Source organism: Ammospiza caudacuta, chromosome 6 (assembly GCF_027887145.1).
Source record: "Ammospiza caudacuta isolate bAmmCau1 chromosome 6, bAmmCau1.pri, whole genome shotgun sequence".
NCBI lineage: Eukaryota > Metazoa > Chordata > Aves > Passeriformes > Passerellidae > Ammospiza > Ammospiza caudacuta.
In genome coordinates, this window is record NC_080598.1 from 63,000,616 (window position 1) to 63,011,664 (window position 11,049).

The following is an 11,049-nucleotide window of genomic DNA, read 5'->3' on the forward strand; positions in this document are numbered from 1 at the left end:
TCTCTTTAAAGAAACAAACCACTTTCTTTTCTCAACAGGTATTTTTATTGCTTTTGACACACACCACTGGAGTGAAAGGAAATAATTTTCTGCTATTCTTTAGCTTCTTCCTTTGTTAGAGCAGGTACATTTACATTTCCTGGGACTATTGATAAGGGTAACTGGTTAACTTGTTACTGATCATCCAAGCTGACCATGCAAGTGAAAAGAGTTGGAAATCTTTCAAAGCACCACAAAGCTGCCACCACTCTGGAGAGTGATTAACCAACATTTGCATGGAGAACAAGTTCTTACAGGCACTGCCAACAAGACTGAAAGTCTGTGTCACAAGATGTCATCTCAGGGGCTCAGGCTTGAAAGTGTCATCAACATGCAATTCAAGAATCATCAACAAAAATCTTTCCAAAGGGCTTTGGCTGAAGTCCCTCACACACAAATCCTCCAAACCAGTCAGAAACAGTGTCCTGAGCCCCACCTTCAACCCCCAGCTCCTGCCACAGCCCAGCCTTCAGCTACAAAATAAACACACACAGGGTTAACGCTGAAGAATATTTACTTTCCTTCATATGGTACATTCTGTAAAGTGCTAAGTTCCTAAATTATACCGAGTTAAAATGATACACAGCTCTAGTATTTTAAACACAATAAATATAGAATGAGCCTTGGGCAACTGCACTTGCAAGTTTTATTCTTTTTTTAGTAGACAGCCTAAATTTAGTAGTCAAAATAGCCTCCAACGGTGCTCCAAGAAAATCTAGGAAGCAGTTATAAATAAATTCACATCCTTCAGAGCTATCCTACGCACTTCTCCTGTCCACATTGCACGGGGAAGCAGCGCTCCTGTGAGCATATGGAGCGAGGAAAAATAAGGAAGCTGAAAATTACCCAACAAAAAAAGCAAAATCCTACAAGTTAACACTACATATCCTCCCATAAATAGTCTGGCTTCCACATTTAATCTTAGTGCACATAACCCAGGTCTTTTATTTTTAACTCCTGTTAAAAAACTCTTCCAGGAAGAACATCTTGCAAGACACGGGTCGATTCATCCTCATCTTGCTCCTTTTTGCTGCAAAGTGGAAAAGACTCCTGCACGAACTGCCTGCACATGGGGCACTGCTGGAAATACCTGATGCAGCCATCACACAGGCACGTGTGTCTGCAGGGCAGCAGGACCCAGTTCACAGGGCCATTCTGGCACACCACACAGTCTTTGCTGTTTTCTTCCTGCAATTCTGGTTCATCTCCAGCCAGCCCAGCCTTTTCCAGCAGCCCTCTGTCAGTGCTGCTCTCAGCAGGGCAGGTGTCACTGCAGGAGGGTGCAGGACTATTTGCAGACATGAAGAGTTGCTAAAATACATATAAACACAAATGTTTAAGAGTGAACAAACTCTTCCCCAATCTCTGCACATGCACAGGTGCAGTGGAAGTTCCAATGGATCCATTCACTGGGTCAAACAGTGCCAGACTCTGTGTCCTGGCAGCTGCCTGCCCTCCAGTTAAAGGCATTTCAGACACAAGAAATTACATAAAACAGTGGGAAAATATTAAAGATAAGTCCTCAGACCTTGGTTGTATCAAATCAATGTCATGCATGAAATTTAACAGAAGTGCTCAGGTTTTGAGCAGCTCGGGTTTGTTTCTGGTCCATCAGTCTCTGTGCCTAGAGGGATCCTCTATCTGTTCCTACCAAAATTATATCCACCATGCTGTCAAATCTGCTTCACTCAACCCATTCTGCTCTTGCTCATATTCCGATCCCTTGCTCCTTTTTTTGTCTTATTTTACATGAAGCGCAAATTCTTCTGGGCATGATTCCTAAGCATAGTGCAAGAAAAAGGAATTTTAAAAAGGTAAATTTCTTCTGAGGCTTTCCTGATTAAAAGGGAATTTTGAAGAAAGGAAATAGCAATTCTAGAAAGAAGTGATTCAACAGTGATTTTTTTCCTACTGCTTTACTAAGTGGACACTAGGACTCCTAGATTAGAAGCAGTTCATTTCTCTGGGAAATCTTGAATATTTTAATGGAAAATATTTCTGTACAGTAAGTTCCTGTAGCACTACTTAACTGATAAAATAATTTCAACTACCATCCAGTTCTTTGCATGACAATAGAAGTCTTGTACTAATTTAGGCTCCTGAAAGCCTACACAAGCTAAAGTTAACACTGTCATACACATGAAACCAGACTCTGTGTGTGGCTTACCTTCAGGTCATGGTATTGACCTTGAGCTAGGAGGAGATACTGATACAGAATTCGGCAGGAGAGTCTGTAGCTTTCATCAGGAACGTGAATTACAGCCACCATTGCAATCTACAAACAGAAAAATATTCTGTTTAAAAACTTTAGCACTCAGGCTGAGAGAACTGGGGGTGTTCACCCCAGAGAAGAGAAAGTTCCAGGGAAACCTTAGAGCCCCCTCCAGGGCCTGAAGGGGCTCCAGGAGAGCTGCAGAGGGACTGGGGACAAGGGATGGAGGGACAGCACACAGGGAATGCCTCCCACTGCCAGAAGACAGGGTTTGATGGGATTTTGGGAAGGGATTCCTGGCTGTGAGGGTGGGCAGGCCCTGGCACAGGGTGCCCAGAGCAGCTGTGGCTGCCCCTGGATCCCTGCAAGTGTCCAAGCTCAGGCTGGACAGGGCTTGGAGCACCCTGGGATAGTGGAAGGTGTCCCTGCCTATGGCAGGGGGTGAAATATGATCTTTAAGGTCCCTTCCAACCCATATTATTCCCTGATTCTCTGTTTTGCTTTGGTACAGCCCCTGACCTGCTTAATTCCTTAGACAATCAGGAATTCAACAATGTTGACTTGAAGCACTGATTAAAAAAAGAATAAATTTCAGTGGACAAGGGATAAACAGGATGTAGCACAAGAGAGCCCTTGGTGCTCCTTCAGCTTCCCCATGGAGCTCTTCTGTGGGCAGTTTACAGCAGAGCCCTGCTCTGGCTGCTCCCACCTCATGGAATTACACCCCAAACTGCAAAGACACCTGAGCAGTCTTCTCCATTTTCTCCCCTTCCCTCAGAAACACACAGACTGCAGTTTTTAGACTCCAAAAATCACTTAGAAGTGATTGGCTTGTAATCTGAGCAGGCAAAAGACAAATTTCAGTGGAAAGGATTCTGAACCCCCACAGGCTGACTTCAGATAATTCCTCTGGAAATACAAGCACTCCAAGCTTGCATGCTGTGCCTAACCACCCCCACCCTGCCCAAATTACGTAATAGCCTCTAAAAAGCTGGGAAAAAAAGAAAGTGAAATTCAATATTATTGTAGTTCCCAGAAGCTGTCAAAAGAGAAATGAAATATAGAAGCTGTTTTGCTTTAAAAAGAAATTTAAAGGCAAATTAGACTTGCACTTCAAAATCCACACATGGCTAATTAAATACAGAGTTCAAATGTGTATGTACCTACACATATGGATTTATAAGAACTGATTTCACTATTCCTTGGCAAAAGGGTCTTTTTTTTCTTTTCTAAATCACAGTGCCTGAGATCTAAGCTTCCACTTTAGCCATGACAGTCTTCCAGTAATTTCTGTACATTTATATATGGTCATGCTAATTTTCTGGATCTACAGGAAAATGATGGCACAAAACCAAGTAGGGATGATCTTGCCACAAAACCAGTTAGGATAAAAATCAGATTACCCCCCCCCCCCCCCACCCCAGGAAAGAATCACTGAAACAGCATCCACAGTGATGGACACCCACACAGACCCCCAGATATAATTCAAAATGGTAATATCACACTGGCAAGGATCCATTTCCACATTCCATTTCTATTTTACAAGTTTGTTTCAACAAACCAGACCCAATTCTGACATTTGTCTGGCAAGGAGTTCAGGTGGAGTTACTCCTGACTGGATTTACAGATGTGTTCCTTTCCTCCAAAACCAGAGGAAAAATACCTCCATCACTCTCTTTCACCCCTTTCTTCTATGTTAGGGCTCAAAAGAGAGGTGTTACAAATTCATGTCCATGCTAATGTCAAATACATTCAAGTATTACATTTAGAGTCTCTATAAAAAATGTATTAAAACATTAAAACACCTCAAGTGGGGACAGGAGGGAGGAGGGCAGTCCTAAAGTCAGGTGACAAGAAGCCAAGGACAGCCATCACCTGGAGAAGGGACAGATTTCTCAGGCACTGGTGTGATTGCAGGTGAATGCATGGAAAAGTGTTCAGCGGATTCACGAAATTTGCTTCTGAATTCAGTTGTGCTAATGTTCAAGGAGCTGCTGCAATCAGATTATCAATCCAATGGAAAGATGGAGATAAAAGTGTGTCTCAAATCATTCAGAGTTCACCAATTTAGAGTTCATAAAGAGTATTGAACAGCATGTGGCAAGGCTGAAGCTGCTCTAATAGCAAGAGATTAGGAGGAGAGCCTTTTTGAGGAGCTGAGTATCTCCTATCAGCCTCAAGCCAGACTTTCATCCCTTCCTGGAAGTGCCCTGGAGTTGGCTCCTGTGAGACACCACCATGACACAGACCTGGGGCAGAAAGGTAATTTCTAGGTTTCTAATAGCCAAGTCAGCAACCGGCTCCATATCTGTGCCAGACACTTATTTAAAAAACCCTCCTGCCTTGCCAACAGAATCCAAGAATCTGTGTAAGTGCAAGAGCTCCACCACATGCCTGTGTGATCCCAGAATTCAGAGTAACAGGTTGCTAAACTGCCCCAATCCTCATTCCTCAGGGACACTGGCAGGCTGAAGCTTTGGAGAAATCACAACCATCTTTTAAATGCTGTAGTGAACAAATAAAGAGTAAGCAATGTTCTCCATTGCCTCTTCAAAGACTGAGGTTTGGAAGTTAAAGCTTTGAACTGCTTTATTTTGGAAAATAAGAAAGTGAGGGACCAAATTCTAGGGAACAGGAAAGTGAGGCTGCTTTTTTGAAGCCTCCCTCCCATTCAGACCTTAAGCACAGTGACCCTGAAATATACTCTGATATTACTTACAATATCATATATTTCTCTGTCTTCTTCATCTGCTAACGTCAGCAGTGCTACCAAGGGATAGCGAGCTCTAGGCACGGGGCCAAAATCCACAACTTGAGCATCTTCTGCTAACTGACAATATTTCTCTGCCTTGTCATTTTTTTTAATGCTTTGCCTGTGTCAAGGAAAACAATCAGTGGTTGCAATTGCAGACAAACATGACGTTTGCATAAAGAATATTTCTCATCGTGTTTGCTCATAAACGAGTTGTGCCAAAAATCTGCAGCACATTTACCATCCTCAATGCTCCCCGTGCCAAAAAAATCAACATATTTTGTCAAAACAATTCAAAAAAAGGATACAAGTACTGCTGCTTGTAGAGGTATTCATTGTAGAGAGCATCCTCTAATGCCTGAGGAGTCTTTATCCTGAAGCAGTAGACGTGTTTCTGCAGAGCTTCATGGAGTTTCTGGACATTGCAGCCCCAGTAGCAGGTAAGGACACAGTCCTCCAGGCAGTCAGGTGTCAGTGTCACACCCCCTTGGAGAAAGGAGAGGGATTTCATTAACTCACCATGTGCAGGAATCCTGGAATTGCTAAGTCTAGATGCTTGAAGGGCTACAGGCAGAAAACACCTTCAGTGTCACAGATTTTTATCATAGAACCATAAAATCATAGAATGGTTTGGGTTGGAAGGGACCTTAAATCTCACCTTGTTCCACTCCCTGCCATGGCAGGGACACCTTCCACCATCCCAGGCTGCTCCAAGCCCTGTCCAACCTGGCCTTGGGCACTGCCAGGGATCCAGGGGCAGCCACAGCTGCTCTGGGCACCCTGTGCCAGGGCCTCATCACCCTCACAGGGAAGAATTCCTTCCCAATCTCCCATCCATCCCTGCCCTCTGGCAGTGGGAGCCATTCCCTGTGCCTGTCCCTACATCCCTTGTCCCAAATCCTTCTCTGTGCAATCTGTGCCTGAGTTTCACCACCCTCACAGGGAAGGATTTCTTTCCACTATTCCATCTATCCCTGCCCTCTGGCAGTGGGGAGCCATTCCTCCCTGTCCTGTCCCTTCAGGCCCTTGTAAAAGTCTCTTCTAGGCTCCCTTCAGGTACATTGGGCCGCCCCTAAAATGCTAAACACTATAAAGTAACAAAAATTATTTATCAGTATAAACAATTCTGATGGTTTAGATTCAGCTTAGTGTTTATAAAAGTCAGTGGGGATGAGGAGATAAAATGGCTGATTAACCTCACAAAAATATCACATGCATTTTATGAAGGGTAAATTTTAACTTCTGGTAACACTTTAGACACTCGTCGGCAGATCCAAGAGCACAACCTCAGCCCAAAGTCCATTCCCTCCTGAGATAATGGCAGTAATTAGATCACTCAGCTACAAAACTCTCTGTGCTCTCAAAGAATAAGGCTCTTGATCATGCAGAGGGAGGAGTAAAAGGCCGTCTATGCTCCTCATTATTTTTTCAAAAAAACTTCTAAACACTTTCTGCACAAACAGGAGCAGGAGAGCTCAAAGCTCCTGAAAAATCCCAGTTACCTGAATTGTTGGATTTATTGTGGGGGGGGGGGTTATGTTGAGGGAGGGGGAAATCTGCTGCAGCCCCTCCTCATGCATGGGAAGGCACCACAGCTGTGGGGTGGAAGAAGCTCAGCCTTGCTCACTGCTCCCCAGTGATGCAGGACATGAATTCCTCTCTGGGTGATTTCAGGAATGATGGGGTGGCTTGAACTCTGATCCAAACAGATATTTAAATTCAGTTTCCATTGGAGAACAGATAGAAAAAGAGAGTGATGATTTATTTTTCTATTTATTAAAAATAGTGCACTTCCAAACACTGCTGAAGATCTGGGCTTAGATTTAAGTGGGTGGCACATGTTCCATAATGAATTCTGTACAATTCTACAATTCCATGAAATTTATAGAAACGCCCACAGTGGTTGGTAATTTGCAAATGTTTTAGTTACTTAAAGATCTGTAATAGCAGGAAGTGTTCCATTAATGAGAATTAAAATGCACCTTCATATCCAAACATTTCACTTTTAAAAACACCACATTTATAAACTGTGTAAAAGCTTATTTCTGTTGGAATGGAAGTGTATTTCTGATGAATTATGATAGAGAAAAAGGATGAGAGCAAAAAGACGATCTTTAAGGTCCCTTCCAACCCAAACTATCCTATGATTCTAGGCAGAAAATGGAAAGCACCAAGTTCAGGAATGCAAATTAACAAAAACCACGTAAGAAATCCACTGACTTGTTACTGAAGCTGCAGCAGGATTATGGATCTCCAACCCAAAAGGATTTTTCACTTGTCTCATCCGCTTTTTCAATACCCTTGTGCTGGATTCTGCCTCTTCTGAGTTCCTCAGAATGACAGGAACACCCAAACCAAACCTAGGAGACACAAAACAAGAATGAATGGGTTCAGTGTTAGTGTTGAAATGTTTGATTTTTTTTGTCAGTTCTAAACAGCAAGCAGCAGAACAAACAGAGGTAGCTTGGCTTTCCAGAATATCTGCCAGGATGCATGGATAATACATCCTGCCATTTGGACTTCAGCTGTTTGTCAGAAGGCACGAGTCTGCACAGTGATGCAGGGAATCTTTAAAGGGGGAATATTTTGCTCTGGGTTTCCACAAAGGGAATAAAATGAACGAGAGTTGTCGGTGCCCTCTAGTGGTAAAAGCTTAGGCCAGAACTTGCTCCCATCTGAGTCCTGCAAAAGTGAGCACATTCCGGTATTACCGCGCCTGAGTGGGCGCAGCTGGTGAGAGAGAGACGGTGAATCTTGTTTCTTGAATCAGAAGGCTTGATTTATTAATATATGATATAATACATTATAGTTATACTAAAAAGAATAAGGAGAGAGGTTTTGCAGAGCAGCTAGGCTAGCTAGGAAGAGATAGAAAAGAATTCACAACAAAGCTGTGGCCAAGGACTCAGTCCCCTGGCTTGCACTGGTGATTGGCCCTTAATTATAAACATAAAACATGAACCAATCACCAATCAAAATAGGTGCCCCTGTTGCATTCCCCAGCAGCTGATAATAATTGTTTACCTTGTCTTCGGAGGCCTCTGGGCTCCCGAAGACACAGAAATCCGAAAGAAAGGATTTCTGTGGAGAAATGTCTGCGACATTCCGGCTCCTCCAGTGAGCAGGGACACTTTGCACCAGCCCAGGCTGCTTCCAGCCCCATCCAACGAGGCCTTGAACAACTCCAGGGATCCAGGGGCTGCCACAGCTTCTCTGTCCACCCTGTGCCAGGGCCTCATCTCCATCACAGCCAAGAATTCCTCCCCAATATCCAACTCAAGCTGCTCTCGGTCTGTTTAAAGCGTTCCTTCCATGGAAACATTTGCACTTCATCAGTGGCATCATCGAAGGCTCTTGGCCATGACTGATTTGAGCACAGCTCCCTCTGCCACGAGGGAAAACACCCACAGTGACATTCCTGGGGCTGCAGGGGAGGGAATACCCCAGTTAAACATCCCACAAAGAAGCCTGAGGCAGCAGCTGCTTCCCTTCTCCAATACCCAAACCTTATCAGAGCCCATCTCTGCAGCCCTGTTTTATACCAGAATCTGCCTGATTGTGGCAGAAAATCCCTGTTCCTTGGAAATTTTCTTCACTGGATGAAAGCAACAGGATTATCCTCATGAAAAGCAGCAAGATAAAAGAGCCTCTGGCACAGTTCTAGCAGCAGCTGAAGGCATGGAGGCCTTTCTGTTCCACAGTCAGATGTGGTTTTCTGTAAATTTTAAGTGTAGGAAGGATGAATAAAGATATAGGTTTTATTTTATGATCTAAGAGTCCAGATCATTACCTGGTAGAGGAGAACATTAATTTATTCAGAGCAATGCTGCCTTAGAAAAAGCAGGAATTTCCAAGGGTTTAGTTAATGAATTAATTTTCTGCAGAGCCAACAGGGGCTGAGCCTTCAGCTCCACCCAACAGGAGCATTCCCCTCCAGATAAAAATACAATGCCCAGGTAATCAATGTAAATTCCACCTCACCCCTGTGCCCAGGGCACCTGTGGGACTGGCTCTGAAAGCTGCCTGTGCATTAACCTACTCAGACAGTGAGCAGAGCCACAGGCACGCAGAGCTGACACAGGAACAGACACTCCTCCCATCACTGCAAGGCCTGACAAATGAGAACATGAACACTCCTCAACAGTCGGTGCTCTTCAGGCTGACTGACACCAACACAAACACATCATTAAAGAAATTAATGCTGAAAATTATGGGGCAGCCCAAATGCCACTGCAGCAATAGATCAGGTATGCTGTGCTCCAGTGGCAACATTTGCAATTACAGTGCTCTGTGTGGCAAATGAAAGATTTGAGTTGTTTTCCTGAGCAAGCTCAGGAGCACTCGAGCTGTAACTGCAGCTGCAGGCACGGGAAAATCCCTTGGAGGCTCCTGGACATGGCCATGGCACAGGAGAATTCCAAGGGAGCAGCAAATGCCTCTGAGCAGCTGCCCACACATTCACCTGCTGGTAGGTGCAGAGCTCCTGGCTACAGCTCCTCCTCGATTAACAGGCCCCAGGTTTGAAGAAAAAAATGCATATATTTCCATAAACTGCAGTAACACCTAGTGCAGGTGCAACTGGAATCTCTGATCCTGAAAAGAAAAAGCCTTTGGACAGTCTTATGTACACCCTGTACCCAAAAACACCAGTGCATACAAGTTAGGATCTTGTAGCACACATCTATTTCAGACCTTTTTGAGCAGGGACTGCCAGAATTTACTACAAGTAGATAAATAATGATTAAACTGGCAAAAGGATCAGTGGATAGGGATAGATGAAGATTCATCTAAATCATGGCTCAGTATGATAATTTTTTAAAGATAGCTTTATCACCAGCACTTTGCAGATATTAATGTGGAGCCAATGTGAGGAAGTTCAACAACTCCAGTTTTATTTTCACCACAAGCCACACAAGTCTGCTGTAGCCACAATTTCTACATGAAAGATTTTGACTGCCAATCAATGCTCTGCTCTTGGCAAGTACCAGTATTTACATTTACAGCCACTTCTGAGGGTTAGGGACATTCAAGGAGCCGCTTCTGAAAAAGGCAACAGCGGCATTTCTGTGTCACCCTCTCAAACACAAGCAGAATCCCTTTCACTCACCGCCCCTCGAGACACTTCAGGAGATCAGTTCACAGATTCACAGAATCCTGTAGGTTGGAAAATACGCCGGCTGCACCCAGGGAGCTGTGCAGGGCCACAGGGTCCCCCTGAGCCTCCTTTTCTCCAGGCTGAGCCCCCCGAGCTCCCTCAGCTGTTCCTGGCGCTCCAAACCCTTCCCCAGCTCTGCTCCCTTGCCTCGACACACACACATAGCTCAGTACACACAAACGCATTGTTTGCTAGTATTATGAATGATATTACGAAAAGCATTAAGAAAACACTTCAGTATTACTAAAATAGAAACGAGCTTAACAGAAATACATATAATTTCTTTTTAATTTTTTTTTTTTGCTCGTTTAGAAGCCTAGGAGTGTTTGGGCTGGAAGGGACCGTTCCAAGCCACTATCATGGGCCTGGCCTTGCTCCCCCTCAGCACAGCCCAGGCCCCCTCGGCCGAGCCCCACCGGCCCCCGAGCACTGACCAGCCGAGAACGAGCGCGCTGGTGACGAGGAAGCAGACGGACACCAGGGCGATGTAAAACAGCGGCGAATACTCGTACAGCGTAACCAGGAATACGGCAGCCATCGGCCTGGCCGCGCCGCCCTCAGCCTGCGACTGAAGCCGCTGCCCTCAGCCTGCCAGGGACGGGGTGGAGCCATGGCGGCACCGAGTGAAGCCGCTGCCCTCAGTGTGCCAGGGACGGGGTGGAGCCATGGCGGCACCGAGTGAAGGCGCTGCCCTCAGTGTGCCAGGGACGGGGTGGAGCCATGGCGGCACAGAGTGAAGCCGCTGCCCTCAGCCTGCCAGGGACGGGGTGGGGCCACGGCGGCACAAAATGAAGGCGCTGCCCTCAGCCTGCCAGGGACGGGGTGGAGCCATGGCGGCACAGAGTGAAGGCTCTGCCCTCAGTGTGCCAGGGACGGGGTGGAGCCATGGCC

At 45.3% G+C, this 11,049-nt stretch overlaps 1 protein-coding gene across 3 annotated transcripts; it reads right to left on the reverse strand.

Annotated features, from left to right (window-relative positions):
* Positions 1-535: 535 nt before the first annotated feature.
* On the reverse strand, positions 536-10,792 carry CGRRF1 (cell growth regulator with ring finger domain 1). Of its 3 annotated transcripts, none has more exons than XM_058807247.1 (7): positions 10,593-10,716; positions 8,028-8,427; positions 7,224-7,363; positions 5,312-5,489; positions 4,971-5,118; positions 2,207-2,314; positions 536-1,350 (listed from the first exon to the last, which is right to left on the reverse strand). In XM_058807247.1, exons 2-7 carry the CDS (start codon positions 8,246-8,248, stop codon positions 1,000-1,002), a joined length of 1,146 nt encoding a protein of 381 aa, XP_058663230.1. In that variant the 5' UTR covers positions 8,249-8,427; positions 10,593-10,716; the 3' UTR covers positions 536-999. The 3 variants fall into 3 exon arrangements, with proteins under 3 accessions (XP_058663230.1, XP_058663232.1, XP_058663231.1); XM_058807249.1 differs by lacking the exon at positions 8,028-8,427 and adding an exon at positions 10,111-10,157 and having other exon boundaries at positions 10,593-10,626; XM_058807248.1 differs by lacking the exon at positions 8,028-8,427 and having other exon boundaries at positions 10,593-10,792.
* Positions 10,793-11,049: the final 257 nt, after the last annotated feature.